We start from the raw sequence: 23622 nt of genomic DNA, 5'->3' as shown, positions 1-23622 counted from the left end.
ATGTAGGGACTTCCCTGGTGGCGCAGTGGTTGAGAATCCGCCTGCCGATGCAGGGGATACGGGTTCGTGACCCGGTCCGGGAAGATCCCACATGCCGCGGAGCGGCTGGGCCCGTGAGCCATGGTCGCTGAGCCTGTGCGTCCGGAGCCTGTGCTCCGCAACGGGAGAGGCCACAACAGTGAGAGGCCCGCGTACGACAAAAAAAGAATCCACCTGCCGGGCTTCCCTGGTGCCACGGTGGTTGAGAGTCCGCCTGCCAATGCAGGGGACGCGGGTTCGTGCCCCGGTCCGGGCAGATCCCGCATGCTGTGGAGCGGCTAGGCCCATGAGCCATGGCCGCTGAGCCTGTGCATCTGGAGCCTACGCTCCACAACGGGAGAGGCCACAGCAGTGAGAGGCCCGAGTACCGCAAAAAAAAATAATAATAATAATAATCCACCTGCCAATGTAGGCGACACGGGTTTAAGCCCTGGTCCAGGAAGATTCCACATGCCGCAGAGCAACTAAGCCCATGCACCACAACCACTGAGCCTGTGCTCTAGAGCCCGCGAGCCACAACTACTGAGCCGGCATGCCACAACTACCAAAGCCTGCATGCCTAGAGCCCATGCTTGGCAACAAGAGAAGCCACCGCAATGAGAAGCCCGCGCACCTCAATGAAGAGTAGCCCCCCGCTCACCGCAACTAGAGAAAGCCTGCGCGCAGCAACAAAGACCCAACGCAGCCAAAACTAAATAAATGAATAAATAAATTTATATTTTAAAAAATATATGTAAATTATGTCTCAATAAAGTTGATTTTAAAAATATAGATGTTCAGCAAATATCGTATATTAACGCATATATGTGGAACCTAGAAAAATGGTACAGATGAACCGGTTTGCAGGGCAGAAATAGAGACACAGATGTAGAGAACAAACGTATGGACACCAAGGGGGGAAAGCGGCAGGGGGTGGGGGGGCGGTGGGATGAACTGGGATTGACATATATACACTAATATGTATAAAATAGATAACTAACAAGAACCTGCTGTATAAAAAAATAAATAAAATTCAAATATTCAAAAAATACATATATAGATGTTCAGGATTCACCAGAGACCAATTGTCAAATTCTCTGGGCTGGGACCTGGCCATCAGCATCACTTAAAAGTTTTCCAGGGCTTCCCTGGTGGCGCAGTGGCTGAGAGTCTGCCTGCCGATGCAGGGGACACGGGTTCGTGCCGCGGTCCGGGAAGATCCCACATGCCGCGGAGCGGCTGGGTCCGTGGGGCATGGCTGCTGAGTCTGCGCATCCGGAGCCTGTGCTCCGCAATGGGAGAGGCCACAACAGTGAGAGGCCCGCTTACCGCAAAAAAAAAAAAAAAAGTTTTCCACGTGGTGACTATTTGCAGCCAGGAATGTGAGCCACAAGACTCTTCCTGTCCTCAAGGGATGGGGATGAGTTTGGAGGACAGGTGTGCAATTCTCGGTCCCTTCCTGGAAGAGGAGAGAGGAGGGAGTATCTGAAAGAGAGGGAGAACAATGGGGACAGGTGTGGGCAATTTATCCAACCCTCTGCCCCAGTAGGTCAGAGACTTCAGGCTTCAGATCTCACCTTATATTTTACTTTCTCTCCTCTTCCCCTGGCTTCTGGGGCTCTGGGTGAGATCCTCTGGCCTAGAAGGAGAAGGCTTGGGGTTTGGGAACTGGGGCTGAAGACCGAATCTCCTCTCCCTCTCTCCACGCAGCCTCTCCGGGAGTACCAGGGAGTCTGTATCCTTCCCACGAACCTCCCAGGTTCGTGCTGAGGGCAGATGCTGAGCACAAGCACCCTGTAATAACTCCAAGAGTTTGGCCAGAAAAAGATGGACAGGTCTCTGAGGGTGTCCTCCACAGGGTGGACAAGGGCCCCAGCCAGTCACCCACAGCCAGGACCTGAGGGCATCCAATAGGCGTTGTAGCCGGAACACAGCAGTCTCCATGGATGGGCCCTCCTCAAACCCAATCACAGACAGCTCCAGCCAGAAGCAGCCTAGAGCCTCAGCAGGACACACCTGTGGGGACAGAATGATCTGGTGTCTCTGGGCAAGGACTGATCCCAAGTCCTCACCCCCACAATTTCTGACTTGTGGCCTGGGACAAGCCCCTTCACTTCTCTGAGCCTCAGTTTCCTCGTCTGTAAAGTGGAGCTCTGAATAATCCCTACCTTCACTGGAACTGCACCTGTGTAAGTTAGAAAAAGACACTCCTTCCTTAAAGTACTTCTAAGTGCTGATTTTGTTAGAACAAGATACTTTACTGCCGTCTGCTGGAAATTGACAAATATATCCAAGATGAGAATACTGTCCTTGTAGATGTGGGATTCTTGTGCAGTGTACACCTTCACATCCATACATGATGGCCTTGTTTACCTCATAGGGTCAGTGTGAAGAGTAATTAAGCTAATATGCTGACGAGTACCTGGCACAGGGTAAGCACTATATGAGAATAGCTGTAATCATCACCATCATCCTTTGTTGTGATTATGTGCCAGTCACTGTAGTAGGTGTTGGAGACCGCAGTGAATAAAATATATTTGTTGTTGTCCCTGGTGGCGCAGTGGTTAAGAATCCACCTGCCAATGAAGGGGACACGGGTTTGAGCCCTGGTCCGGGAAGATCCCACATGCCATGGAGCAACTAAGCCCATGTGCCACAACTACTGAGCCCAAGTGCCACAGCCACTAAAGCCTACAGGCCTAGAGCCCGTGCTGTGCATCAAGAGAAGCCACCGCAATGAGAAGCCCGTGCTCCGCAACGAAGAGTAGCCCCAGCTCCCTGCAACTAGAGAAAGCCTGCGCGCAGCAATGAAGACACAATGCAGGCCATATATATTTGTCAAGGCTGGGGTGGGTCAGGAGCTGGACAACCAGAATACCAGCCTGCCTGTCTCCTGGCCTTAACATGTGCATGTTCTGAGCCTAGTGGGCTCTCCCTAAACTTCCAACTTCAGTAAGGAGCTAATGAGATACCCACCAAAAGATCATCTGCGGTGTAAAGAGTACCATCATTTTTGCTTCCCTACAATGGCGAGGTAGGGAGTAAAATCAGATTTTGGTGGGGGGGAGAGACTGGCCTTTCCTCAACATGCCCCCCACCCACTCCCTAACTAGCCTGCCCCTGTCTGCTGGCTCTTCCCTCCCTACTCACCAGCAACTTCATGATGGCAATGAGGAAGCAGAAAGTCTCCCTTGGGCAGAAGGGTGGTCCTAGGCCTCCCAAGGGCAGCACCAGCAGGAGGATGGTCCAGAGAGGCCACATGGGCACCCTGCCCACCCCCAGACTTTCTCTGGTTCCGGCCTGGGGTCCTGGAAACAAGAGGTACAGAGAGTGGGAGCAAGTTGGAAAACTGGAATAGGTGAGGGAATTGCCCCCTTTCCCTCCCTTCCAGCTTTACTCAATCCACAGATACCCAGGAAATGTACTCCAAGAAGTTGGAGGAGATGGTGACCCTAGAATAGGGAGGACCTAGGTCAGGGGACTCCCAGACCCACTTCTTTCCCCCCACCCAAGATACCAGACTTAGCAAGGCTACGAGGATCACCGTGGAGAGACTGGAGAGTTTGGAAGCTTCCCCTGCCCCCCAAACAGGCCCATAAGGCAGTACAGAGTGTGTGAAAGCATGTGCATTCTGTGGCCTGTCTTCTCACTGGAAAACACCAGGGTTAGGCTTTATCTGTGTCTGCAGGTACATATTTGGGAGTCTCTGCTCTGCTTTCTACTTCTATTTCTGTTGGAAGTGTCTTGGAATCTTCGTGCCTGCCTGTACCTGCCTGTCTTCTTTCTCTGAGGGTTGGCCTCTCTGCCTCTGGATCTCTGTCACTTGTGTCTCCTGGCTCTATCTTTGACTGACCTGGTGTCTCTCTTCTTTTTCCTCTCCTCTGTTGGTCCCGTCTTTGCCTTCTCCTCCATGTGTGCCTGTCTCTCTCTTGTGCTGTGTATCTGTCTGTGGGTCCCTCCAAGTCAGCCACTGGGTCTTCCCTTCCTCTCTCCCCGGGGCCTGGCTCCTCTCCCTCTCTCACCCTTTAGGAGCTGGATTCTGAGCTGCAGGATCCTCCCTCCGGCCCCTGACCTGCCCACCAATCTCCACCCTGTCTTGGACCCTCCAGGAACAGGTGAGCCACCACACCCTTTTGCACTTTGGACTCCAGACCCAGTGCTGCCAGAGAAACTGAGGCAACGGTGGGCTCCCTGCAGCCCTGAGAGGGAGCTCTGGGCTAGGAAGGGAGCATCCTGAGTGGTGGGGGGCCAGGGAGCTACCCAATCCTGAGGTTCCTCAGATGGGCTGGGGGGACTGGGGATAGAGCAGTGGTCCCCAACCTTTTTGGCACCAGGGACCGTTTTCGTGGAAGACAATTTTTCCAAGGACCGGGGGTGGGGGTGAGGATGGTTTCGGGATGATTCAAGTGCATTACATTTATTGTGCACTTTATTTCTATTATTATTACATCAGCTCTACCTCAGATCACCTGGCGTTAGATCCTGAGGGTTGGGGACTCCTGGGATAGAGAATTCTGTGTGGGAGGAGCCTAGAGAGGAGGGTGATTTGGGGGGGTCCGGAGAAAGAGGGTTCTCAGAGACTCTGAAGAGTAGAATTTTGGAGCGTCTCCAAGGAGTGGGGGATTCTAGTGGGGAGGCAAATTTCAGGGGAGACAATTGCTGGGGAGAGGAGGCTCTGAAGGAAAACAAATTCTTGGGAAAGGTAGATTTTGAGGGAGGGGGCTCTGAAAGTGATGATTTTGTGAAAACGGGTTCTAGGGGGACAGTTGCGGGAAAAGCAGATTGGGGGAGGAGCTTCTGAAGAAGGGGGATTCTAGGGCTCGTGGGTCTGAGGAGAGAAAGATTCTGGGGAGAATTATGGCGGGGGGAAAGGGCCCTGAGTGGAGGGAGATTCAGGGAAAGAAAGAGTCTAGTGTGAGGATTCTGAGGAGGGGGTTTTGGGAGAAGACCTCTTAGAGAAAAATTCTGGCAGGAGGAGACTCTAAAAGAAAGGAAGTTCTGGTGAAAGCCAGACTCTGGGGTAGGGGCCTCTAAGAGGAAAAGGATTCTGGGGGGACTCTCTAAGGAAGTGGGTTCTAGGACGTAGGGGGAGTCTGAATCCTGCCAGGTTTCTCAGAAGGGAACTCTAGAGGGGAAGAAGATTGCCGATGATGAAGCAGTAACACAAACCTCCTTCGAAAAGGGCGATAATCGGTTGCGTATGGGAGTGGAGGGAGGTTATTAAAGAGCCTAAATGCAAATGAGAACTGGCGGTGATCAAGGAAGACCAAGGATGTGAATTTCGTCTTGTCCGCACCCTTCTCTGTCAGCCCCCCGACACCCTTCAAGCCCCGCCCCTTCCGCTCCCGGGGCCCGCCCCCTCCGCTCTCTGGACCCACCTTCCCGCCGCCAATCCAAAGCCCCGCCCACTAGCCGTAAAGCTCCCTCCTGTCGCGAAGGTGAGCACAACGCGCCTGCGCAGACCGTGAAAAGCAGCCAGGTTGGACCCGCATTTTCCTTTTCCGGTTGCGGCGCCGCACGGTGAAGAGCTCCTGTGAACGCTCGCAGCCATGCCGGCTAAGGGCCCTCTGCAGTCGGTGCAGGTCTTCGGACGCAAGGTAAGCCGGGTTCCCGATGGTAGGGGCGAGAGGAGGCCTGGGTCGGGGAGAGGCTTGTGGGCAGGGTTCTGGGGTCGACTTGGGAGCCGGGGCCCGGAGCTCACGTGGCTCCGTTGTTTTCCCTTCGCTTTCCGCAGAAGACGGCCACGGCCGTGGCTCACTGCAAACGAGGTAACGGCCTCATCAAGGTAAACGGGCGTCCCCTGGAGATGATCGAACCTCGCACGCTGCAGTACAAGGTACCGGAATTAAGGATGGTTGTTTGGGTTGAGTGGAGGGTTCTGGAGATGGAGATGTTGGAGTAAGTGGGTTCCTGGAGTTCGTCGATCTTGGAAGCTGAAGGGTCTGGTGTCAATAATGGGACGTTTAGAAGCTGAGTAGGGGACAGAAAAATGGGGTATTTGTCGATGAATGGAGTCGGGTGTTGGGGGTTCAGGCGATGTTACAAAAGCTTGAATTGAGAGTGAAAACGTGGATGTTGAAGATTAAGCAGGTGCTTAACTGGGTTATTTGGAAGCTCACTCAGTTTTGGGGACCGGATGGCATGGGGATTACGCAAGTTTATGTGGTCTGATTTCTTGCAATAAGTTAATAGGGATATAAGGTTGTTTATTTCTTAATGTTTTGACTTTTAGGGTAGTATACACTCTCCGACAACAGGAATCAATGTTTTGTTCTTTGAAACATTGTGAATAAAGTAGGGTTTGAATATTGTACATACTTAATAAGCATTATAAGAATTTGAGTTTGTTCTGCTTGGCTGTGAAAGGAGTTCCTCCTCTCTCTGTCTGAGCCTCAGTTTCTTTTTTTTTTTTTTCCCTGAATAAAGTTTTATTGGAAGGTCTCAGTTTCTTTGGCTCAGAATGGAAAGAGATACGAGTTTGATTTCTGCCGTTTCTAGCTGAGTGATTTGAGGCAGTAACTTACCTTTTCTGTAAAATAGGAATAATTCCTACCTTGGAGGACTGTTGTGAGGGTAAATTGGATTTTCCTTGTGAGGTTGTTGGTGTGTGTGAGAATGCATTTGTTAAGTCTATTGCTTTTAAAGGTGAAGAATAACATCTCCGTTGCAGGGTTAGTTAAAACTTAATAAGGTGGTGTCTGAGATTCCTTGGTATAGCAGATAATTGAGTATTGTGGCTTATTCTTACTGTCAGTTTACTCGAAGGCTTTGTGTGTGCAGCCTGTGTTGAGAGCTGGAGACAAATCAGTGACCCTGATGGCTTCAGGGCCTGCCGCCACAGAGCTCCCAATCCAGTGGGGGAGACACATTGGACCCCAGTACCAGACACTGCTCCAAAGTAGCCAAAGCTGGCGTACAGGAGCCCAGAGAAGGTTTCTGGCTCAAACCTGGGTGGAAGCTTCAGAGCAGGGTTGGGGGAGACTTGTGAGCTGAGGCCTGAAGTAGGTAAAACAAAATAGGGTTATAGCATAGTTGTAATTTTTCTGGAAATCTGTGAGACTCAAAGGGAGGGCACAGAGCTCAGGTGGGGAAAGCACGTGACGTAGCTCAGGAGTGGCTTTTCACTGTTTGGGGCAGCCTTGGTGGCTGCAGAGGTGTTCCTTAGTGTTGGGCTAAAGTGCCAGCATTCTAAGAATCAGTTTTTTTTTCAGGAGGGTGTCTTTTTTTTTTTTTTTTAAGAATCAGTCTTAAAGAAAGGTAATCTGATGTCCAGAGGGAAACACAGGAGGGAGCCCACCTCAAGTTTCAGGTTGCCTTCAGCGATCTCTTCTGTCTTGGAAACGCCCCTGCTCTGCTGGCTGTGCAGAGTGCCTTGAGTAACAGCCCAACCCTCTTCCACTAATACTTTGAGGCCAGTGGTGCCCGAAGCTACTTGGAGAGAGTTGTGGAGGAATGTTCGGTGAGGTGGCTTGGCTGCCCAGGTTGTGATCTAAAATCCTGTCATGCTTCCTGTTGCTCTAGCTACTGGAACCTGTTCTGCTTCTGGGCAAGGAGCGATTTGCTGGTGTTGACATCCGTGTCCGAGTGAAGGGTGGTGGTCATGTAGCTCAGATTTATGGTGAGTCCCAGGAACTGGGCACATGGGTGGAAGGTGGGTCCTACCCTTGGGTGTTCCTAAAGTTGATGTACCTTTTTTGTGTGTGTGTTTCTTTCTCACAGCAATCCGCCAGTCCATCTCCAAAGCCTTGGTGGCCTATTACCAGAAATGTGAGTGAGGGTGGGTCCTTCCCATCAGGTTGGGGGGCGGGGCAGGTCAAGGTCTAGCTCTGGCACTCTTGCATTTAGTCACAAAGAGCAGGAGGACACTTCCTGGCGTATCTAAATCTTTACCCCTACTTTAATCCCCAGACGTGGATGAGGCTTCCAAGAAGGAGATCAAAGACATCCTCATCCAGTATGACCGGACCCTGCTGGTAGCTGATCCCCGTCGCTGCGAATCCAAAAAGTTTGGAGGTCCTGGTGCCCGTGCTCGCTACCAGAAATCCTACCGTTAAGCCTGTCGTAAAGATCAGGGTTCACCTTTATAATAAAAATGTTACGGGATTTAAGGTTTCAAGGACTATGCTGTGGTCTTCTGAGGTGGTCTTTGTCTAAAAGGAATACAGGAGATGCCCCAGAAGCCTTTCTAGAGGCTACCACTCGTGGTAGGAGATGGGTTGGGTTGGAGAGGCTGGTGGGAGCAGCCCTGGTCTCAGTTTCTGTGCACCTCCAGTAGAGTCCAGTGTGTTGGCACAGCTGAGGTGGGCGTGGTTCTAGGTCATTGGTTGTGTGGGGTATCCTTGTGAGTTTTTTTTTTCCCCCAATCTTTTTGCTGTTGTTTTATTTTTTAATTTATTTTTAAATATTTATTTATTTATGTGGCTGTGCCGGGTCTTAGTTGTGGCATGTGGGATCTAGTCCCTGACCAGGGGTCAAACCCAGGCCCCTTGCATTGGGAATGTGCAGTGTTAGCCACTGCACCACAAGGGAAGTCTCTTTGCTCTTGTTTTAATGACATGTCAGAGAAGAGCAGGGGAAATGTGTAAGATCAATAATCTTTACTACAAAGTGAGGAGAAACTGCCTGGATGGAGTCTTTAAGTCAGCAACTAAGAGCCATCCATGCCTGTGTTGGGAAAGGAATTTTCCTTAATGCCAACCTGTAGTGTAGATAGGATTGAGATTGGGGCAGGGGGCTGTAACCACCCCATTGTGGATGGGTGCATGATTTCCCCCTGATTGGCCACATCCTTCAGGATGTCAACAATAACTCCTGAGAAAGTCTGCCACACCCCCATGGCCTCCTTAAAGTAGGTCCCAGTTATGCTCAGTGTGGTGACTGTCCTTATGGGCCTGGGAACATGTAGGTCTGAGGACTTGTTCATCTATTGTGTCTGCCATGGGATGATAATAGCTGACTTAGGTGGGCTCTCAGTTGCTACCACTGGGCTGCAGAGATGATAGAGCATTTCCATCATGGAAGAAAGTTCTGTGGGATGGCCCTGGTATACGTATTGGGAAGTACTGTTTGTGAATTAAGTTGCCTTCAGTTTCTTTCCCCATTTTTAAAGGAAGCTAGTGAACATCATTGGGGTGGGAAGGGCATCTGTGCTTCCATACCAGCCTTTGCAGCCAACCTGGATACTTAAGCGATCTGCCCCCAAGTGGGCTTCCTCACTACTCCCCCTGCTGAGTACTGGCAAGAACATCATTACACACTTAATCAAGGAGAGTTTCACAAATTTTCTTTATAAAAGAAGGACCTTGGGATTTACTGACTAGTTGCCCTTTTTGTATGTCTGCCCTACCAAAACCGTAGCCACATGTGGCCGCCAAGCTGGGCTGCACTGATGAGAACATTGTCACAGGAAAATTCTGTGGGACAGCACTGGTGTACAGAGAAAACATACAAAGTGCTTCTTACAGATGGAGAATGGGGTTGATTGAGCTCCATCTGGTTGCCAGGCTAAGTGTTTACAACATCCCTGTGAGGTTGGCGACAGGCAGGTGTCTTCGTGTTAGCTGGTGAGAAAGTTAGCCTAGTGGCTAAATAACTTACCAAGTTTTGCACTGGAGCTGGAGTTAGCTCGGGTTAACTGGGTTTGGCTGGCATTAACCTAAACATCCCAAGGAGGGCAGCAGTGTCCCAAAGAAGGCAGTGGACAGCTGCCCTTTCCCTTTTCAAGCCTGTCTTAATTGCAGCTCTAAAGACAGTTTACAAAAGGCAGGCTGTAGTAGACCAGCAAGAAAGGTATTCCTGAGGAGGCGTTGGAGCTGGGGTTATGAAGCAGAGGTAGAAGTCAGGCAGGCAGGAGGAATGGAATTCAGGGGCAGGGAGTAGGAGGGCCCGAGGCAGGCCTAGTGCCCAGGGTTTTCGCACGGGGTCCGGAGACCCCCTTACTGAGACTCTTAGCCCCCTCCCAGAGGCACAGCTGGGATGCATCTGGAGTGGCTGAGGGGGCTTGCCTCTCCTTCCTCACTCCAAGCCTTGGAGTAGATGGCCTCCTTCCTCCCTGCTGCCTCCTCAAATACCAGGAATTCCGGCACCGCTGGGAGCCCAGGCCAGGCTGGGAACTTTCTTTCAGCTGGGAATGTGCAGCCGGGGGCGGAAGAGGGGAGGGCCAGCCTCAGCCCTGACCTTTGTCGGGAGGCTGCAGCGGAGCAGGTCCAGGCCAAGAAGCCGACTCAGCCTAGGCTCTGGTGTATGGCATGGTAACCACTCAATAACTGAATAGAAGCCAGCAGCTGACGCTTACTGAGCCAGGACTTACTCACTTTACCCAGCTAATGACCAATTACCTAGGGCCTTTGGAGCACCAGGCTGCAAGCCCCTTGTGGGCAAGGAATTATTCCCTGTTGTGCCCCCAGTGACAAGAACAGCGCCTGACACACTCAAGTAAAAGTGCCGACGGGCTTGGCAGTGTGGATGAGTCCCAGCTCTGCTCCTTCCCACTTGTTTGGGCAAGTCCCTTATCCTCTATGTGCCTCAGTTTCCTCATCTCTAAAGTGGGGGGTAAGAATCATCCTCACTTGCCTTTTAGGGATGTTGTGAGGACTCAGAGTGAACGAGTTCAAATAAAGTGACTAATGCCTGTGGTATGCAGTTAGTACTCAATAACAGCATTTTTTGTTGTTGCCGTTAATTGATTGTTAAAACCAGACTCTTAGGCTCCTGCCTTGGAGGTTCTCATTCCATGGGTTGGGACTAGATCCTGGGGCATCTGATTTGAACACTGCCTCGGTGAGTCAGGCTTAAATACATTTGGGAAGTAAGGATACGCTCACTGAAACTTTCCGATGATCCTGCGAGGCAGGTATTGCTGTCCTCATTGTGCAGATGAGGAAACCGAGGCTCGGAGGGAAGTTAACACACCAAGTACTAGAAAAGCTGGGACTTCAACTCAGCCATGATGCTGTGGTGTCTCAGAGAATTCCAGGGAAGACTAAACAGATGATGCACTAAAGCACAAGAGGTTAAGTGTTCAATAAAAGCAGCTAATATGACCAAAGAAACTGCTTAAATTGTGCTTCTCACTGGGCATACCACTGCTGGGAGGAGGACAGAACGATGTTAATATAAAAGCCTTTGTCCCTAAGACCTGAATTACTTTGGGGTGTGGGGGCATATTGAGGCACTGTAGAGGCCCCCAACTAGAGAGAGGGAGTAAAGAGATCTGATAGAAGAATTCGATGGGTGGGTACGAGAACTGGAATACTTAGGAGGGTGGAGAGTGGTTGCCAAGAGAAATAAGGCAGATGTGGGACCCTTCTGCCAGAACCCCAAACCTGATCCATTTTGGCATTAGCGGGGAACTTGTCTCCGAAATTTTGTAGTACCAAGACCCAGAAGAATCCAATTAAGGAGGGATGGATGTAAAGAGATTAAAATGGTTGGATGGATGGTGGCAGAGATGGTTAAATGGACGGTTGGCTCGATGGATTACGAGATGGTTGAGTGATGAGATGTACGAATGAATGGACATAGATGGGAATATGGAGGGACAAATGGATGAATGGAGAGAGTTGGTTGGAGAAGATGGACACGTGGGATAATAGATGAGTGGATTGACGGAGGAACGGGTGCTAGATGGGGGGTGGGGTAGGATGATGGATGAATAGGGTAGAGAAAGTTGAATAAAGCAAGACATATGGGTGGGATGATGGTTTGGAAGACGGATGGACAGAGGGAGATGACGGAGAGATAGCTGGGTGGATAGAATTGGCTAAGTAGATGAGAGGAATAGATGATGGTGGGACACATCAACTGGATAAACTGCTAAGGGAATGAATTTTGAGGGATCTGCTTGGGAGAAAGCTTCTTAACTTGGCCTTCCTAGATAGGCATCAAGCAGTTCATAAACCCTCTAGAATCACACACCAAACTGTAATGGGTCCAGTCTTCAGTAATTCTCAAAGGAGTTTGAGATTCCCCAAATTTTCAGAACGACTGATTTGTGCTGTATCAGACCTTCCCATTCATTGTCGTCTTCTGTCATCCCCCACGGCCCCCAGAATGGGAAAGATACATAATTTCATAATATTAACAAAATATTAATGACATCCCCTTCCCCATCCCTGTTGGGTTAATCCAGGTTAAGTAATAAGGCCCATGTGCCAAAGACGCCAGGTGTTGGAAAGCTGTGGCAATTTTTAGACCTGTGTTCAGCGTCTGGACTTCCGGGTGACTTCTGAGGGTCTGTGGCATCTGGCTGAAGTCTCTGCTTTTCAAGAAGCGCGACATCCTGGCTCACATGTGGAAAGGGGCGTCGGGAGCCCCCTGGGCTCTGCGAAGGCCCACTGATTCCTGGGGGGTTGCCAAGAGAGCAGGGTGGTTCAACCTGACCTGGGCCTTGGCTGGCTGTAGCCGCCCGCCACCCCCGACGTGGATGTTGACCGTGGTGGCATAGCTGAGCCTCCTGGCTGGGGGCGCTGGGGGTTGAGGCTGGGGTGGCGGTGAAGGTGCCCGTGACGTGGGGGCGGAGGAGGGCCAAGGGCCCCGGGAGGCCGGGGGAGCCTCTCCTCCAGGCCCTTGCCGCCGCGCCAGGCTCTGGCTGATGTATGAGGCTGCCAGGTATCTTGACAGGGCAGCTGCGTTGGAGCCCAGGAGCTGCCGGGTTGTGAGTGGGGGACTGTGGGGTGGGCTCAAGTCTGACGACTCTGACCTGGCAACGTGAGAGACCGCGTGGCCTCCTTGTTTAGACAAAACCACCGTGGTCTGGACTCGGGTGGGTAACAGGCCCTGAATGTCCCGAGGGCCCCCTTGCTCAGGCAAAGGTGGGGCAGCTGGAACATGGTCGTTGGTGAGGCTCTTCTGCTCCAACAAAGGTGTCAGTTTCTGACCCTGGAGGTCTGTGAGGCTTTGCTCCTCAAGCAGAGGCGCAGCAGCTGGACCCTGGATGTCCGGGAGGCCTCCCTGCTGGGGCAAAGGTGGGAGGGCTTGGACCTGGGTGTCCGTGAGGCCTTGTGGCTGCGGGGAAGGTACGGCAGCTGGAACCTGAAAGTGTGGGAGGTCCCGGGGCAAGGACGGCAGAGTGTTGGCTGGGGTCTGATGGTCTAGGTGGCCTCCATGTGCAGGCAAAGGTGAGGTACCCGGAACCTGAATGTCAGGGAGGTCGTGTTGCAAGGGCACTGGGGTGTCAGCTGGGATCTGAGGGTCTAGGCTGCTTCTGTGTATAAGCAAAGGATCGACGGCTTGGCCACAGGCAGTGGCTGGGGACTGAACAGCCCTAGAATCTCCGTGCTTAGTTAACGGGGTGTTGGTTGAGCTCTGGCTGTCCAGGTGGCCTTCTCGCTTGGGCGTAGGAGTGGCGGCTAAAGCCATGACATCAGAGCAACTTCCCCGCTTAGGCAAAGCTGGGGTGATTGGAACTTGGATGTCCACGTGGCATCCTTGCTCAGGAAAAGAGGTGGTAGATGGAACCGGTATATCCACGTGGCCTCTATGCTCCGGCAAAGGAGTGGCAGCTGGAACTTGGATTTCCGGGTGGCCTTCTTGATCCGGCAAAGTTGTAATAGCTGGCATCTGGCCGTTGGGGGGGTCTTCCTGCTTGGGCAAAGGTGTGGTGGCTGGAATCCGGATATTCCAGAGGCCTCTTTGCTCAGGCAGAGGGGTAGCAGCTGGAACCTGGATGCCCAGATGGTGTTGCTCAGGCAAACTTGAAACATTTAGACGCTGGCCGTCCAGGCAGCCTCGCTGCTTAGTCACAGCTGTGGCAGCTTGAACCTGGGCAGCAGGGCTTAGGGGGACAGATTCCTGGGCGCAGGTCAGCGAGAAGGCCAGCTCACATACGAGCACATGTCCAAAGGCAGGCAGGGGCCCTGTATGAAAAGCAAGGTGGAGAGAGTTAGGATGGATGCCCCCACATGGGCTGCGTCTGCCAACCACATACCTGGACCTCACCTGGCTCAGCCTGCTCACGGGGCAGGCAGGGCAACAGCTGCGGCTGGGCCAGAGCCCGTGGCCGGCGGCGGGGGGCGTTGGCTGATGCCCGGGTCTCAGCCCGCTGCATCTGCTGGATCCGCTCGCTGTAAAGCCGGGCCAACTCTCGCACTCGGGACGCTGACCTCTCCGAAGTTGGGGCTCCTGCCTTCCCGCTTCCGCTGCCTCCACTTAGATCTGAATCCTCCAGGATCAGCAGCGGCTCTGGGAAACCTGGCCGGGCCGGCTGCCCCTGCTCCAGTGCCCGCCAGGCACTCCGGATTTCTGAGCAAGGGCGGAACTCCAGCTCATCTGGGAATTCCTGACCTTGGGTGACATCCCGGGGCTGGAAAGCTGGGTATGATACTCCTTCACCCTCCTCTTGGCCTGCCCTGCTTTCTGAGGAGGGCTCTCCCAGTTTTCCAGAACTGCTTCCAGGGAAGAGCTCTCTCCTGGTGGCTAGATCCTCATCCGGCTCCTGCAGAGGTCTCTGGAGCCAGGAGTCACAGGGGAGGGTGGGAGCGTTGGAGAGACTAGGAATGTCGGGGACACTGGGTATGGCTGGAAGGCAGGGCATTTCAAAAACACTGGAAATGTCAGAGAGACTGGGAAGGCGGGGCATTTGGGGAATTTCAGAAAGGCTGGGAATTTCAGGGAGGTTGGGTACATCAGGACTTTTGGAAAGGCTGGGAATGTCAGGAATTTCAGCCGCAATGGAACTTTCAAGCCCCTCTAGGACGTGGAGTGGGGAAGGGCCCCGTTCATCCGTATCCAGCTCTTCTTCCTCCTCCTCTTCTGAAGAGTCCCGGCTGGGCAGGGCTTGGAATGCGAGGGTGTCACTGTCGCCTGGCACCTGGGAATCTCCGGGGAACTTGGGAATGTCATGGGGGGGGTGGCTGTAGTGGGCACTGAGGAAGAAGCCCAAGGTATCAGGGTGGGTTGGCCCCCCTGACCCCCAGGCTGTGCCTGCCCAGGCCCAGAGCCCCAAGGACACCGTGAGGGGATGCCCGACTCACCCCTGGATCCCGGAGGCCTCTTTGGTTTAGCAGCTCCAGGATTTCTTCAGTGATTGAGGTCCCAGAGGGGTCCAGCGTGGGGGGCCCAGTGTCCTCCAGGTCCTCAGGGGGTTCAGAAGCTGGAACTGGTGGCAGAGGCTCTAAGGGCGGGTAGAGCTCCCCCTCACTGCCAGTGTGCTGTGAGGAAGGAAAGGAAGGAGGGCAGGAGTCCAGGGCCCCATCCCCCTCCTCCCTGAGACAGAGGAATCCAGTCCCCAGCCCCCTTCTTCTTCAGACCCAGCACTTTGGAACCCAAGCTCCCTCCTCCCTCAGACCCAGGAGTCCAGGACCCAAAACAAACCCTGTCCCAGGATGTTTCTCACCTTGAGTCTAGGCTTAGCTGGGGATGAAGACATGAGAAAGAGAAAAGAGTGAGATGTAAGAACAAGTGTTATTCCTTGTCATTGATGAGCTGCCCCTATCAGCCCTCCCTCACGAACTCTGGGCATCCCCGGGAACAGACAGACAGACAGGGACGGAGCAGGCCGGGGTGGGTGGTCCCTCACCGTTCTGTGGAAACATGACGTAAGGGTCCTTCAGGGGCTCTGGAGGGAGGACACAGTGATGTCAGGGGCCAGGTCCCACCTGATGCCTAGTTCACTTTTAGGTGAAGGGTACTCACCAGACTGTCTGCGGCCACGGCGGGTAGTGGCGGGTCCTGGAGATGGAGCTATGGGAGAGGCGGATCAGAACCTTGTTAGGAGCCCAGCTCCAGGCTTCTGGGGGAGGAGTGGAGGGAGAGGGAACTCAGGGTTCCATCTCTTTTACCTGTGTTCCTTCGTCCAGGGGTGAAACTTCTAGCATCTCGAGGTCGGGGAGACCCAAGTGGAGGTGTCAGGGGCTCTGGGATAGACTTACTTTTAGGAGCACCTGCAGGGAGAGATTTGGGGCTAACACTTTACTTTTTCTTAGAAGTGATTCCTCTACTGCCACATCCTCCCAACACAGGGCCCCAACTCACAGTGCAGGCTGTTTTCAAGGAGAACTTGTTTTGCCTGAAAGAGACAAGGATGAGGGATGAGGGGGCTGGTCCCTGAGCACCCCAGTCACGGTCCTATTGAAGGGTGCTGCTGGGCTTCCCTGGTGGCGCAGTGGTTGAGAGTCTGCCTGCCGATGTAGGCGACACGGGTTCATGCCCCGGTCCGGGAAGATCCCACATGCCGCGGAGCAGCTGGGCCCGTGAGCCATGGCCGCTGAGCCTGCGCGTCTGGAGCCTGTGCTCCGCAACGGGAGAGGCCACGACAGTGAGAAGCCCGCGTACCGCAAAAAAAAAAAAAAAGGGTGCTACTACATGTCAGGTGCCTTACACGACTGATAATGACTAATCCTCACCGCAACCCTATGAGGTTAATGCTGTCATTCCTCCAGGTGAGGAAACTGAAGCCAGAGAGGTTAAATTACTTGCCTAAAGTCACAAAGCAGGGATGTGATGGAGCTGGGATTGAAACCCCGGCAACGTAACGCTGCAATTTAACTACCATGTTCTAAGACGGCACCCCCTGCAGTCAGGGTTTTTCGGTGTTACTGGGGGAGGGGAGTCTCCAGCACCCTGAGGACCCCCCGCGGTGGCAGGAGCTGTACCTTGGCAGGGATGGAGGCGGGGTGATTCTCAAAGAAGAGGCGCTGGAGACAGTGAATCCACAGCCTCTTCTCTTCTTGGTTCTTGGCCTGGGGGCAGGGTGGGGTGGAATGGGGAGCCAGGGGTGAGGTCTAGGGACTGGGGGATCCCTGCCCGCCCAGCCCCACCCTCTGCTCACCTGGAGCAGGTGTCTGTGCTTGGGAATGGTCAGATCAGACACCTTGAACCCTAGAGGGTCTCGAGGGCTCTCAGTCACACTCAGGTTGCAACACTGGATGAGGGGCAGAGAGGGGAGGCAAGTTCAGAGGCCTCAGACTCATCCATGTGCCCCTCGTGTGTATCTGGGTCCCTACCCCCTAGAAAGATGTCCCCTTTCCCCCTGTCAACCCTCCCCACCAGGCTGGGCTCAGCTCTCCCTCACCAGCCCTCCCCGCCTCATCTGGATCAAGAAGACATGCCTGCCCATGAAGATGCTTGTCTGGTGGGCAAATCCAGGTCCTCCCCCTCCAGGCCCGCACCACCCGTGCATCCCACTGGCCTCACCCCTCCTTATTAAACCCTGCCCCCCCACCTCGGACTCAAGAAAACATGGCCCTTTTAAGCTGGGTTGTCCCTCCTTGCGGATCCTGCCCCCAGCCTTTAGGTCTACAGGTATGCGTGTATAGAACATACCTGGCAGGTAACATTCTGGCCCTGCCCCATCCCTGAACTCACGAAGATGTGGCCCTTGTATGTGTATTCTGGTCCCCGGCGCTTGGCCACGAGCAGCATCCGTGAGAATAGAAAGAGCAGCCGTTCACCCCCTCGAAGTCGGGGGCCGCCCCCTCCACCACCTCGGAATGCGCCCTCCAGCACCAGCTCGCCAAAAGCACTGAGCTCCGGACCGGTCCAGCCACCCAGCCGCCGCTGCACCTCCTGCCGGGACCACGCCGGGTGCAGCGGGCACAGGAACACACCGGTGGGCGGTGTACGCATACCAACACAGGGGGGTTAGCAACCAGACTGCGCTGTCCCAGCCCGCCCTCCAACGCACGGACCGAACCCCGCAAAGGCCATCACACCCACTGCCCCTCATGCCGCCGGTCCCAGCCCTCTCCCAGGGGTCACCTGGAGGCGCGCAGCGTGCTCCTGCTTGCGTTTCATGTCATTGATGTACCAGGCGACCGCTGTCATGGACACGATAGCCTCCTCCACCAACTCGCGGCCCCCGGCGTCTGGGCCCTCCACCCAGTGCTTGCCTAGCTCCTGGAGGGCAGCCACCAGGCACCCAGGGAGTGGAAGAGGAACAGAGGAGGAAAGAATGACAAGGATAAGAGAGAGAGAGAAATAAAGGCAGGGGCAGAGACGGAGAGAGACAAACAGGCAAAGACACGAAGTGAAATCAGCTGGCGCCAGCCCCCACTGCCAGCAAGACCCTGCCCCAAGCACCTGCCCAGTTTCTAGGGACCGGATGCCTCCCCAGGCCTTGCCCAACTCATCCACGGTCCACTCTCCAGATGTTCCACCAGGTGGCCAATGGACAGGACCTTGCCCCTCCCCAAGCAGCCCCCCAGGGGCCACAGCTGACCTGCAGCAGCAGATGGTACTTGAGGATGCGCTGAACAGGCTTCAGCAGGAAGCTCTGCAGGGGCAGTGAGTGGTGGAGCTGGGCCTGGCGCTCCTGCAGCCACAGGGCTGCTGGCGGAGACACTGACAGCTCCCGGAGCAGGGCCAGGGAGCTGGGGGCACAGCACAGGTCAGGGAGACTTGCAGCTACAGTGGGCAAGGCTGGGAGGGGTCAGGGAGTGGCCAGGGTTTTGGAACTCTCAGGGGCCCACCCGGGTCAGGGTGGGTTAGGGAGAGGGTGGACGCTGTCACGGTATGGCAGGAGCTGGATGGGTCCGGGTGGAGGGAGCTTGGCTGGTACATCAGCTCGTGGGCACAGCCTGGGGCCCCGCAGGGGCTCCTTGGCCCTCACCTCGGGTAGTTCATGCAGTACAACGTGTAGATGTCAAAATCCTCGCTCTGTGGGCAGCAAGGGAGTCAGGGAGACCTCAGTTCCCGACTCCCCATGACCCCCCCGCAACGCCTAGCCCAGGCCTGCTCCCCCCTTACCCAGGCCCCAGCCCAGGCCCTCGCCTTACCCTCTGCACGAAGCACTCGGCGATGCCCCCGGCACTGCTGCTGCCCTCCAGGTCCTCCAGGAGCTCGCTGTGGAGGGGAGAGGGAGGGTGAGGGGGTGCCCTGCCCCCCAGCCCCCCATGGGAGGACTCCAGGAGACTGGGGCCCTGGTGGCTGCCAAGATCTCTCAAGGGATGTCATGTCCATATGAAGGGTCCTCTGATCGCGACATGGGGGACTGCAACCTGCTCAGACTTTGTCCTTGGTTACTATTACATTCCTCGGCCCCAGATCTTGTCACAGCTGGCATGAGCCTGGGGCGTCTCATGGCACAACCCAGGGAGAGGGGTGTCAGGACGCTCAGAGCTGTGATGATCTTAAGATCCCACTGTGACCCCGAGACCTTGTCGTGACTCACGAACCTCCTGCAGTAACTTTAAGTGTAATTAGGGAATTCCCTGGTGGTCCAGTGGTTAGGACTCCGCGCTTTCGCTGCCGGGTCTGGGTTCAATCCCTGGTTGGGGAACTAAGATCCCACAAGCCAAGCAGTGCGGCCAAAAAATAATAATAATAATGATAATAATAAGTGTAATTAGGTGTCATCAAGACACTCGGTGTCATGCCCCTTGGACTGAGTGGCCAACCATTCTGGTTTGTCTGGGACTGAGGGGTTTCCCAGGATGAGCTGGTCACACAAATGCTCACACTGTCACGATCCTCAGGCCCCACACAAGCCTTGGATTCATCGCGATCCCAGACCTGACATAGCGATAGCCCCATCTCGCTGCCTGGACCCCTCCCGATATCTGGACCTCAGCTGGGCCCTCAGGCTCCCATCCACCTCACTCCTCCACCACTCTGGATGCTCACTCCCCATCATGACCCCTGCCCAACGTCACGACGCCCCGTGTTCCAGACTGGACAGGGCACTGTGGGGTGCCAAGGTTGGGGTTAGAACACAGCCTGCCTCCCCGACCCCCCGAGCCAGCGCTGCTGCCCATCCCACCCGTCCCTGACCTGCTGAACTCGTAGATGTCCTCAATGTTGGCAAACAGCGTGCCCACCTGCTCCGTGCTCAGCCCCAGAACCCCGCCGTCCAGCAGAGGGCCCAAGTAGTCCTGTGGGAATGACTGGGGTTACAGGGGTGGAGGGGCTGGCCTGGGTCCCCACTGCACTTGGGTGCCTACCCGCCTCACCTCCACGATGCTGCGGAGGTCCCGGACATAGGCCCGCTCCGTCTCCACGATCTCACGGGCCACACGCTCCAGCCTCGAGGGTTTCGCCGAAGCTGGGGTCCCCACGGGCGACAGATGCAGGCGGATGGGGGGCCCCGGAAGGGGCTCTGGCCTGGAGGCCAAGCAGGCTGGGGTGGGCCCCGGAGCCGGGTCCCCCTCTGAGCCCACTGTGCTCAGGGATGTGGAGCTCCCAGAACCTCGGGGGGAGGCCATGGCGGGGGTTGCAGGGGCTGCTGGGGGTGTGGAAGAGGCGATCAGGGGGTCTCCCCAACTGAGTTAGTGCACTTAGCCCCCACGCTCACCCACCCCTGCTCAACAGCTCTCCCATAGGCTCCCTGCTCCCCTCACTGTGCCCTGTCCTCTCCCTTCAGGGTCCTCTCTGGACTGCTGGTCTCCATTCCTTAAATCCACCTCCATGTGTCATCCTGGGAGAACTTTATTAATTGGCCTGACTCTGTCACTCCCATGAGTATAACCCCATTCCTGCCCTCAGGGTAAAGTCCAGATTCCTCAGATCCACAGGGGCCTGTGCAAGGTGGCCATTAGAGACCTTTCCAGTCTGCTCTCCTCCCGACACACCACTTCTTACCCTCTGGACTCCAGTCACACTCAGCTTCTTTCAGTTACTCAAATAAGCAGCCTCTTCTCACCTCTGTGCCCCTGCACATACTGTTCCCTCTGTGCAGAACACTCTTCCTTGCCTCGCTCAACTCATTCCTCCTCATCTTTCAATTCTCAGTTTAGATGTCCCCTCCTCCAGGAAGCCTCCCTGGACCTCCCAGATTAAGTTCCCACAGTCCCCGGGGCTTTCCTCATCCCAGCCCTGACCATTCTATGCTGGGCTTCCCCTCTGGACTATCATGGTATGGGGATGGGTCCATCTCCCGGACCAGACCTGAAGCTCTGTGCACGCAGGGCTGGGGCTGTCTTGGTCAGCCTGTGTTGCCAGCACTGGGTCAGCCCCAGAGCGTTGCAGTGTCTTTCATGAAAGAATGAATGCCCAGCAGGCTCCACCCCTCCCTCACAGGCTCACCTGTCCGAGTCTCACACACAGCCGCACAGTCACACACTTCACCTCTGCGGCCGAGGCTAGGGCTGGGTTTGGACAGGCCCAGTCCACGGGCTCCTTCGGGCATGGCTGAGTGGCTCAGCGGCTTCTGCAGAAAGACCCCCTTCCTGGATATCAGGACCCCATAGGCCTCCCTGCCCCCCACGCTCAGAGGCTGGGGTCTGAGAATGAACAGTGTGGTCTAAATCCTGGGAGGGGGCCCTGGGAGTAACTACTGGGGGAGACAGAGGCAAAGTGATAGAAAGAGGGGAGCAAGGAGAGATAACACTGAGAAAAAGATGGAAAGGGTGAGACAAAAGAGTAAAGCGAGCGAAAGAGTCGTCCAAGCTGTGAGTCTGCTGTGTCTGGGGCCGGAGGCTCAGGGATCCTGGGAACGTTTGGGCTCCGGCTGGAGCCGAGGGCGAGGGGCAGGGCTGGGAAAAAGCCGTGGGCGGGAGGCCGCGGGGTCCCAGGGGAGGGCGGAGGAGGCTGGGGGACCGGATGCCAGGGTCCTGCAGACGGCTCCCTCCCCCGCGGAGAGCTGCGAGTTGGGGCGCTGGCCCTGAGTTCTCGACCCCCTCCAGCCAGTCCCTCCGTGATCCACTCACTGTTCCCACCGCCGCAGCTCCCCTGCAGCGCCTCCCCACACCCCTCTAGCCCCCAACTCCCGCCAGCTCCTCCGCTCGCCCCCCGCCGGCACGCCCCCTCATTGTTCAGCGGCAGCGGCGCCGCCCCCTCCCCCAACCCGTCGGGGCCCCTCGCCTCCCCCCTCACCTCCCGGGGAGTCTCCAGCCCCGAACCGAGGCAGCCCAGTTCCTATTCGACCCTAGCACGGTCCCCGGGGAGGCGCAGAGCCGGGACTCCTGGGTCTCTCTGCAAGTCAGGGGTTTGAACTTCGGGCTCTCAGGATCCGTGAGCCAGAATCCGGGGTCTCTCGGAGGATGGGGTGCAGTGGTCCAAATTTCTTTGGTCCTCTAAATGGAAGATGCTGGGGGCGTCGATTCTTGAGTCTCAGATGGGGGTGCTGGGAACCCAAATTCCTGAGTCTTCTAGATGGGGCCGTGGGGTGGGGGGGCCGGATTCCTGAGTTCCCCTAACTCTAAGAGCAGGGATTAAACCAACCCCAGGAGGGAGCGCAGGGAGCCCCAAATTCCAGGGTCCTCTTGAAGTAGTTGGCGCTTCAACCCCAAACGGGCTGGATGGGGCGCTAGGAGTCCGTATCCCAAGTTCCTCAAACCCGGGGAGTCCTGGGCTCAGCTTTCTGGGAAACTCTGGAGGGAATCTCCGGTCTGGGATCCTAAATTCTTGGAAACCGGGTGCAGGAAGCTCGGCCTCCAGGGTCGCGCGGCGCTTATGTCCCGGACTCCTAGCTCCTCCAGGAGGGGGCGCTGGGCACCTGGATATCTGGGGTCCTCTAGCCTGGACGCTGGGGCCCGGGCTTCGGGGTCCCTCAGGACGCGGTGCAGTTTCGGGAGGCTGGAGTCTGCGACTGTGGACCCCTCAGGCTCCGGGATGGGTGGCGCCGGCTCTGGCGGCGGCGGCGGCGCCACATACATCTGTGGCTGGAGAGCCCGGTCCCAGCAGTGGGGCGGGGGGCGGTCGCCTGGGGCTTCCCCTCCCCCCAGCCGCCCGGGCTCATATCCTGTTCCCGCCCGCAGGGGGGAGGGGCCGCCTTCCGGCCGGCCAGCCAACGAAGGGTTAAGACCCCTCCTCTCTGGTTTCTGAATATTCATGAGAAGGCGAGTCCCAGGCAGGCTACACCCCCACATTCCAAAAGCCTCGCGGACTTTTCCCTTTTACAGCAAGAGCCTTCCAGGCGTGAGAATCCGGAACTGGTAACGCACTTTCTCCTATTGGCCAATCCATAGATTCCTATTTGTATATGCAAAGACGAGGCGGAGCAATCCATCAAGGTCACGTGGCCAGAAATGACTGAAAGATCCCGCGGCGCAAGGGTGCGGCCGGAGCTCCAGTGGCGCAATCGGTTAGCGCGCGGTACTTATATAACAGTGCGAGCGGAGCGATGCCGAGGTTGTGAGTTCGATCCTCACCTGGAGCACTTTTAGTTTTCTCGTACCGGTTTTTGTCAATTTATGCATCTTATTAATCAACCCGAACATCTATATCACTTAAAAGAATAAACGTTTCGGTCTCCTGAATTTTTAAGCTGGGAGGAATCCTGGGACTCTGGTGACGATCTGTTAGGGAGTGTTTTCTGTTGTGGGGAGATGCCGTTTTCCTCTTGGTCACCAGGGGGTGGTATTGCCTCTTAGATGCCTGGTAATTTGAGTCTGCAAATCAGTAGGAGATGTGTCAGGCTGTGGGTCCTCAGCAAACTGCCTATGTGATACTGTCTCCTTCTCCATCTTTTTGTCTTGGATTCCCGCCCCCCCCCACCGTCCCCCAGTTTTATTGAAATGTAATCGCCGTATAACATTGTGTTAGTCCAAGGTGTACAAAATAATAATTTTAGATACGTATAAATTGTAAAATAATTACCACAATGTTTAATTAACATCATTACTTCACACAGTCACTATTTTGTGTGTGTGTGTGTCTTGGAGTTTTCTCTCTTTCTCTCCCCATTTCTGAATTGATTTATTTTTTTTTTCAACAAATTCTGAAGCTTGT

General features: G+C 55.1%; 3 protein-coding genes and 1 non-coding gene across 5 annotated transcripts; 2 read left to right on the top strand and 2 right to left on the bottom strand.

Moving 5' to 3' along the window:
- Nucleotides 1-1285: 1285 nt before the first annotated feature.
- Nucleotides 1286-3615, bottom strand: LOC113606239 (uncharacterized). The gene is made up of 5 exons (XM_027080367.1): nucleotides 3608-3615; nucleotides 3169-3409; nucleotides 2995-3039; nucleotides 1596-2034; nucleotides 1286-1503 (listed from the first exon to the last, which is right to left on the bottom strand). Exons 1-4 carry the CDS (start codon nucleotides 3613-3615, stop codon nucleotides 1597-1599), a joined length of 732 nt encoding a protein of 243 aa, XP_026936168.1. The 3' UTR covers nucleotides 1286-1503; nucleotide 1596.
- A 1832-nt stretch (nucleotides 3616-5447) lies between these two features.
- Nucleotides 5448-8138, top strand: RPS16 (ribosomal protein S16). Of its 2 annotated transcripts, XM_027079524.1 has the most exons (5): nucleotides 5448-5615; nucleotides 5753-5854; nucleotides 7540-7636; nucleotides 7738-7785; nucleotides 7927-8138. In XM_027079524.1, the coding sequence occupies exons 1-5, from the start codon at nucleotides 5568-5570 to the stop codon at nucleotides 8070-8072; spliced, it is 441 nt and encodes a 146-aa protein (XP_026935325.1). In that variant the 5' UTR covers nucleotides 5448-5567; the 3' UTR covers nucleotides 8073-8138. The 2 variants fall into 2 exon arrangements, with proteins under 2 accessions (XP_026935325.1, XP_026935324.1); XM_027079523.1 differs by having other exon boundaries at nucleotides 5479-5615; nucleotides 7540-7785; nucleotides 7927-8137.
- A 1148-nt stretch (nucleotides 8139-9286) lies between these two features.
- PLEKHG2 (pleckstrin homology and RhoGEF domain containing G2) lies at nucleotides 9287-22641 on the bottom strand. Its single transcript, XM_027079525.1, has 20 exons — nucleotides 21766-22641; nucleotides 20977-21100; nucleotides 19905-20176; nucleotides 19726-19826; nucleotides 18732-18798; nucleotides 18566-18612; nucleotides 18176-18326; nucleotides 17716-17853; nucleotides 17323-17523; nucleotides 16787-16879; nucleotides 16611-16697; nucleotides 15991-16024; nucleotides 15798-15899; nucleotides 15652-15699; nucleotides 15536-15574; nucleotides 15353-15369; nucleotides 14986-15167; nucleotides 13957-14864; nucleotides 12719-13874; nucleotides 9287-12360 (listed from the first exon to the last, which is right to left on the bottom strand). Exons 2-20 carry the CDS (start codon nucleotides 21077-21079, stop codon nucleotides 12282-12284), a joined length of 3825 nt encoding a protein of 1274 aa, XP_026935326.1. The 5' UTR covers nucleotides 21080-21100; nucleotides 21766-22641; the 3' UTR covers nucleotides 9287-12281.
- A 316-nt stretch (nucleotides 22642-22957) lies between these two features.
- Nucleotides 22958-23050, top strand: TRNAI-UAU (transfer RNA isoleucine (anticodon UAU)). The gene is given in 2 exon segments: nucleotides 22958-22995; nucleotides 23015-23050. It is a non-coding gene; the product is annotated as a tRNA-Ile (tRNA).
- The last annotated feature ends 572 nt before the right edge of the window (nucleotides 23051-23622 follow it).

The sequence above is a fragment of the Aethalodelphis obliquidens genome, unplaced genomic scaffold, assembly GCF_003676395.1.
Source record: "Aethalodelphis obliquidens isolate GAN/ISIS:26980383/991018 unplaced genomic scaffold, ASM367639v1 scaffold43, whole genome shotgun sequence".
Classification (NCBI taxonomy): domain Eukaryota; kingdom Metazoa; phylum Chordata; class Mammalia; order Artiodactyla; family Delphinidae; genus Aethalodelphis; species Aethalodelphis obliquidens.
Note: the sequence above shows the minus strand (reverse complement) of the source record. Positions and strands in the feature narration are given on the sequence as shown.